This window comes from Sinocyclocheilus anshuiensis, unplaced genomic scaffold (assembly GCF_001515605.1).
Source record: "Sinocyclocheilus anshuiensis isolate Anshui unplaced genomic scaffold, SAMN03320099.WGS_v1.1 scaffold74, whole genome shotgun sequence".
NCBI classification, from domain to species: Eukaryota; Metazoa; Chordata; class Actinopteri; order Cypriniformes; family Cyprinidae; genus Sinocyclocheilus; species Sinocyclocheilus anshuiensis.
This window is the reverse complement of record NW_015546044.1, coordinates 1489596-1497542: the sequence shown is the minus strand read 5'-3', so window position 1 is coordinate 1497542 and position 7947 is coordinate 1489596. Positions and strand designations below refer to the sequence as shown.

At 35.1% G+C, this 7947-nt stretch overlaps 1 protein-coding gene across 3 annotated transcripts in view; it reads right to left on the bottom strand.

The window, feature by feature from the left end:
* Positions 1 to 7947, bottom strand: part of LOC107698992 (PHD finger protein 14-like) — a 97962-nt gene that overhangs the window by 14310 nt on the left and 75705 nt on the right. For all 3 annotated transcript variants that reach the window (XM_016500126.1, XM_016500127.1, XM_016500130.1), the window contains one exon: positions 4753 to 4870. In XM_016500126.1, coding sequence (XP_016355612.1) covers positions 4753 to 4870 — 118 coding nt within the window. The remainder of the gene's footprint in view (positions 1 to 4752; positions 4871 to 7947) is intronic.

Here is a 7947-nt window from a genome sequence, read left to right as displayed (position 1 = left end):
TATGTATGTATGTATGTATGTATGTGTTAACTGAAATAAAATTAAACAAAAAATCTTATTTTATTTCAGCTAATTGCCAAGTACTACAATAACTAAAACTATAACTGAAATAAAATTAAAACAATATAGAAATAAAAAAAAAAACAACATTTTGATCGCTATTCACCACATCCATCATCAAAAGACAGTGACACGTATATTTAATTGCGTACAGTAATTGCTCTGCAGTAAAGCCATTCAAGCCAGTTCAATTTTTGCAGATATTATTTGTTTTATGCCTGCGGTAAGGGGTGGGCAGATCAATCCTAATATCGATAGTATCGATACCAACATTGGTATTGGTATTGGATCGATACCAGCCAGATGTGATCGATACTTTAGGTTAAGTTTCTCTCCTCTACGCTTAGTACATTGCTCCCGCTTCAGCAAAGAGTAGACATGTTTGTGTGTTTATATATGCCGCTCTTTTCACAAATCCCATGCACACGTTGCTCCTCCTCTCCCTGCTCTGCTGTGTTTTGTTTACATGTCATCACGTGACTCAGTGGCGCCAAACACAGGCAGACACTTTTGGCTGCAGTAATGAGAGATGGAATGGCAGATGGAATCGCTACTGTGGCGACAACACTTATACAACTATTACAAATACATAAAAAACACAAAAAAGAGAACTCTGAGCTACAAAAGAAATGGAGAGGAGAGGAGGGAAATATATATATATATATATATATATATATTATATATATATATAGAAAAAAAAACAATATAACTAAAATTGAAAATTAAAAAATAAATAAATAAAAATGAAAAAAAAAACAAAACAATATAACTAAAAACTAAAATTAAAATTGAAAATTAAAAAAAAAAACGAATCAAAAATATTAATACAAATATAAAATAGTACATTAATGATACTAAAATAACACTGATGTACAGTATATATGTATCTGTGTATACTGTCTCAGTCTTTCAGACACTTTCTTTAAACATTGACAATGAAAAAAACAATGAGTGCCTGATCATATTTAAAAGCAGACACTTTTGTAAAATAAAACGTAAAATATTTTACGTTTGATATAATGAAAATAATATTGGACACTCTCTTCTTCACACAGCTGGACTATTGTCAGATTATATGGGCCAATGCTACAAAAAAGGATTTGAGTAAACTCCAGTTGGTACAAAATAAGGCAGCGAGGTTAATACTCCAGTGTCCGTATGGTACGAATATTAATAGTATGCACTTTGATCTTAAATGGCTAAGAGTGGAAGATAGGATGATTGCTGTAATATTGTTATCAACATGGAAGATTTTACATTTTAAAACTCCATTGGATCAGTATAATCAATTACAATCTAATGTTCAGTCACATGAATATGCTACTAGACGAGCAAAGAGGGTAGATTTCTACTCCCTAATGCTAAAACTAATTTTCTTAAACGTACAGTAACATTTAGGGCAATGAAATCATGGAATCTTTTACCATTGTCATTAATTAGGATAACACGATAAATTTCTTTTAAAAGGCAGGTAAAGGCACACCTTGGAATTCTGTACTTATAGGAGGTTGAGGTATAGGAATTAGTTGAATAAGCAATACGCTTTTTTATACAGTAGGTGTTATAGATATTAAAAGTGTGGAAGAAATGTTTATAGAGATGCTTTGGAATGTGGAGAATGTATTTAACTTTTTTATTTTTTAATGTATGTAATAATGTATGAATGTTAAGTGTTGTGTGGACCCCAGGAAGACTAGCAATGCCTTAGGGCATAGCTAATGGGGATCCAAATAAATAAACAAACAAAATAAACAAATAAAAAAGGTCATGTGAAAAATCATTTTGAGCAGAAAATTGGAATTAGGCATTTGCGGTGTTAACGTAGCCTTCAAGCCAACTTCTAGAGCTGAGAAAAAAGAAAAAAATGAAGAAGCGCTTTTCCTGTTTCTTGTTCTGTCATCGTTCCTTTACCATTTAAAGAAAGGATATAAAATGACGGCATTAGAAGGAGCAAGAAAAATCCAAGGAGGACAATAGAAACCAGATAGTGAGGGTGAGATAAAACAGCAGGTCCTACTAAAACCATGCACAGCGTGTGTGTGTCGGAGAGAGAGAGAGGTGTGTGGCCTGGTGTTCGTGTGTGTGTGTCTGTGATTAAAACAGGATTGTGTCTGGTCTCTGTGAGTCCCCGGGGAGTGGCTGCTCTCACGGCAGGCTGTCACTGAACACATTCTAAAGGCAAAGACTTGTTTAATCCCCGTGGCCCTGGTGCACCTCCCACTATCTAAAGCTCTTTTCTCTGTCGCCACTCGCCTTCCTTCCATCGCTTTTGTTCTGAACTGCACAGCTCTCATTCTGTAGCAGCAGGTTACCGATCTACAGCTTTTCTTTAACGCCTTGGACTTATAATAGCCCTATTTACAAGAGATACACAGTACACACAAAGGGGGTCTGCTGCCAGAACATAATTCTTTATCAGTCGATTGTATGAGTGAGACATTAGGCACTTTTACATGTATTTGAAACAAAGCGCTCCTGTGAGCAGACTGGGAGCTCTTTTATCTCATTTTATCTTCAAATTTTGAACAAGTGAAAGAAATATCTGTGAACAAACTTATTAACCAACTTTTATCAAACACACTGACATTTTTTGCATATTTATTATGGTTTACTATGATGCATGTTATCGTAGCATCACCATGTCTTTTGCACATTTACCATGGTAATGCAATGTTTTTCCACATGGTATCATAGTAACATCATGTTGTTTTGCATTTACCATAGTAATACTATGTATTTTGTACATTTAAAATTGGCTAAGATTCGTGTACATATATAGTATAGAGTATTTGGCCGTGTCTACATTTCTCATTCTATCATCATGCTCTCTGCTTTAACCTTTTATTTTTTAATCCCGAGCAATAATTTCGTGTTACTCATTCCACCATGCAGTCAGACCACCATCATTTTTCATCTTTTACTTTCTCTTCAGTAAACATCAATTAACCCCCATTTTCCATGTCGCTAGAGTCTGGCTAGCAGGACTGTCCATTTAAAGATAAATTGAAAAGCAGATGCATTTAACTTAATTAGGTTTCTAAGAAGACACATACTGCCTTTGATTGAACTGTATTTCAATGAGAAATAGAAATTAAATGTTTGGGGAAACGTGAATGCACTTGCCAATTTCCAAAAGTAATATAAAAAAAAAATCAACACAGGGTCTAAGTGAACAGCGCGGCTAAACTGTGGCTTTTAGGAACACGAACAGGAGCAGCCGCTGACGTGTGTGGAAGGTTTTTAGGATTTAAAACAGTGGCTGACTTTCACTATTACTGCTATCACACTCTTTTACGTCTTCAAACAACATCCGTTCGGCTTTTATCTGTAATTAACAAAGCCAAGAAGTAGATAAGCCCGGTTAGAATATATTTGGGATGTGCAGTAAATATTTTTCTTTCTTTCTTTCTGTCTGTCAAGAAATGCTACAGAGAGAACTTCATTTCACAATGTTCTTGTTACAAATTTTTCATGCACTTACTATAGTAATATCAGTAAATTATGCATAATACCAAGAAAGTAACCCAAAAATAAGTATGTCGTTAATTAATTTTACTCAGTATTTATTTGTATAATTGCACTGTAAGTAGGACACCTTAAAATAAAGTGTAACAAATATATATATTAAATTATTTTATTAGCAAACCAGCTTTGACAGGTTTAAGATGTTATTTTTTTCCAGCAGGAGTCCATTTTAATTAGAATAAAAATGTGTTGCTATTGTCCAGTATTTAATATATAGTGAATATTTATCTTGAATTTGAGTGCCATCATGGATAGATTTTTTTTCTTTTTTTTCTTGCATTCTAGGATTGTATTGCAATAAGATTTAGGATGCTCCCAAACAAGGTTATTTTCGTAAACGAAAACTAAAACTAAAACGAAAACTAAAACCACTGATGAAAAAACAATTTTGTAAACTGAAATAAAATAAAAAACCAAATCAGGCTACATTTATTTTCATACTAAATATCTCAACACACATCATTGGATATGACATTAAGCGCGACTTGTGTAGATTAATTTAGTAAAAAAAGGCTTGCCTGCTTTCTTTGGCGTGTATTTGTATACTTTTACTATCTAATCAATCTCAGCATGCGTTCATTTTGTGTCGCTATATCTTTGCCTCACTAAGGTTAAATTATGCCTAAGTCTTTCTTTGGCCTGCGCTCTGGAAGTTATCTGTTAATTCTGCTAAACTTTAATTAAAACTGAAACTAAAACTGAAACTAAACTATATAAAAACTAAATAAAAATGCGTTCACAAAATAAAAACTAAACTAAAACTAACAAAAATATGAATGAAACTAATAAAAACTAAACTGAATTTTATGGCAAATTTGAAAACGATATTAAAATAAAACAAATTAAAAAATTCAAAACTATAATAACCTTGCTCCCAAAGACTAAGGTGAAAACCAAACACCTTAGAAAGGACCATAATTTTTCTGTCTATATTTTGGAAGTGCCCATATAATGAAGTGCCACAAAATGATGTCTAGGTAGGCGACTGACTAGATTTTAGATGGCGATTGATGCAAAACTCAAAAATAGGTGGACTATGATAAACTGAAACAAACTTTACTTAAACATTTTTGGCACCATCTATGTGCCATAATGCAGCTGGAATGCTGGGAGAATGTAAGAATACGACTGGAGCGGGTAGAAGGGGGGATTTTTGTTGACTCTCACCTTTGATGAAGAGGTGTCACATTCCTGACAGATCCATCCATAGCCGGTTTGTTTGGGCGACTTCTTCAGGGGAGGGTCCAGACAGCCGAAGTGGTAACAGAGCCGACACTCATCACACCTATGAGGAAAACAGGCAGCATATTAGCAGTGAGAATACATTAAAATGCAGCTGCAGTGCCGGCGCACTCTCACACACACGCAATCTGCTTATACCCTGCCAAGAGGCCAGTATGGCCCTAACCAGGCAGGTATGATAGATGGTGACAGAGCCATTTGCTGTCAGGTAACAGATGCTTAATAGATTCAAAACACATTGGCACACAACCTCTCACACGGCCTTGTACAGCCATCATAAAACACACTGCTCGATTGGCCCTGCTGAAATGAGTTTCAGCTCATCCTGCTGATAAATCTCTATAGGATTTTTATTCCAGAGTCAAGGTGTCAAGTAAGACACTGAGATTCTGTCCTTAGTTATAGGTCTGCTCAACAATAGTTTCCAGCTATCCGATTTTACATAAACTGTAAAAGACCTCCATCTAGCTTCTATTATTACGCTATTCTACAGCTGTTCAAAGAGATGTACTGAATATTGCTACTCAACATCCTCAGAAGAATTCAGGGCTATTCCACATTAGTTAAAAAAAAAATACATGATACATGAGTGCTTTAATTCTGCAAGGACACATTAATTTGATAAAAAAGTGACAGTAAGTATATAAATAACTTTTATAATGTTATAAAAGTTCTATTTCACATGAAGGAAGTTCTGTCGAACTTTCTATTCATCAAATAATACTGAAAAAGTCACTATAAAAATATTAAGCAGCACAACTATTTTCAGCATTGATAAGAAATTTCTTATTTAGAAATAAATGTACAAATATAAATAATTTTTTTAATATATTCAAACAGAAAACAGTCACTTTAAGTATTAAATAATACTGTTTTTACTGTATTTTTGATCAAATAAATGCAGCATTGTTAATTTATAAATATACTATTTCCACAATTTCAAATGTTAAACATATATATTAGTATTTTATAAACTAACATTAACTATATATAAACTATATCAACTATATACTATTATGAAAGTTTTGTTCACTGTTTGTTCATGTATTTAATTTATGTAGCTAACTAATGTTAACTAATTGAAACTTATTGTAAAATGTTACAAAAAAAAATCCAAATTCAGGTCAGGGAGCACAAACAAATCCATATTTTTAATACTTTTTGAATAATTAACTGCAATAAATTAACATGCTGAAATGACAGCTGTCAAAACACATTAACTATATCTACATTATTGTAAGAAACACACAGTGCATTAAGTTCAGCTCTCATTTAACATTCATAAGGTGTATCTTCTGAGGACCCAGGTGCCCTTCACCCTGCAGTCCATGCTCTCCTCTCCTTCCTGTCCATAATTAACTAATTATGTTGTAATCAATATAGAAGATTCAGATTTGGCAATGTACATCAGATAAAGCCGATAAGAGCCGGGAAGGTCAATAGGCCCGTCCCCCATCCTCGTCTCCATTACGGGACGGGACGGTCTTATCAGCGAGCCCGCAGGATGAGGCGATAGTAAAAGACAGGGACAGGCGCCATATTTTTTTCTGCCAGGTGAACGAGTGGGAACATTGAGACTTTTGTGGAGGCAGGGTTATTCTTGGTGTCACCGAATGTGATGCTGTGTGACGTGGGAGCCTTTTTTAAACTCAGGCCCATCACAGACTTCAAATGCTAATTAAAGGACTGGATGGGGATGCGGCTCAGTGCTAATGAGCAGAGAGCCTCATGTCGAAGACACATGTACACCTTCTGTCAACACCGAATGACTATAACACAGCATATAATGGCTAATGCGATCACATTAGTGTAGTTTTCTGGTCATTAGTACCGCGTATCATTGAGAGAGTGCAAAAAGGTCAAACGCACTCTTGATTTCTGCTTTATTAGGCTCATTTATTAAGGAAATATGTTGGCAGAAACACCAAAAACTAGCACATATTGATGTTCAACAGGTTTACATGCCATTAAGAGTCTGATTGAAGATCAAAAAGCCAACAATGATGCTTGCTGCTCATATCCACACAGCACATTTCACACTGTTTCTGATCAAGCAACCAAATAAACTTCTCAAGTCCAAAGAGAGCAATTCAAGGTGCCTTTGCAAAAGGGAATGAGCCAACTCTCACCTGTGGTTGCCATAACAACCCCGACAGAGCTGCTATAGGGCAGCCAAAGACAAACACATTCACAAATTCCCACTGGATCAAAACTACTGTAGTCTGGAACCTCCCAAGATGTAAGCGTAACCGATTGGTTTGTTTCACTTACAATTCAAGGTAGGGATGCACCAAATATTCGGCAACCGAAATTATTCGGCCGAAAATAGCAAAAAAATATCTTTCGGTGTTCGGCCGAATAAGCGAAAAGGCCAAATAATATGTACCAAACAATGACTAATGCTATCAAATAGAGGCACGCACTAATGCAGCAAACATGTCGGCAGTGTGAAAGTATTTAAAACTATCAGAGAAAGACGCAGAAATCATTACAAGCACGAAGCACCGACAGCGAGAGACTGTTTAGTGCTGCACCACGTCTCCGATGAGAAGAAGAGGTGGCTAATGCTGGTGGTTAGGCTACTGTATGATGATTGAAATCGCGAAATGACCTTTAAACGATTAGTAAATAAACTGCAGAATGTTATATTTTCTAATGCACGCACAACTTGCATGCATTCTGACAGCGCTGCACAAGCTCGCGGCACCAGGGTTCAAGGTTCAAAGTCCAAAGTGCGAGGAAAATCTGCGCTGAACTTGTTACTCGTCAGTTGCTCAGTAACATTTTTGTGATTTTTTTAAAGGCATGTGACAATGTGATACGTGCGACAAACATCTTCCCAAATTCGTAATGAGAATCATTTATAAATCTGCATGCTGTTGTCAACAAAAAGAAGCAATGCGATCTTCCTGCGGGTTTCTGCCAAAATAAAACTCAATCGACATTCATAAATGATAGTATTGTAATTTTACTGTCGTTCTGTAAAATAAAATAAAATGAAGACAATAATAATGATAATAATAATTACCCTACAACAGCTCTATTCATAAATTTATTATAACATTCACGCATAGTGTTCAAATTGGGATCTGTAATATATTCTAATGTTTTAAAAGAATT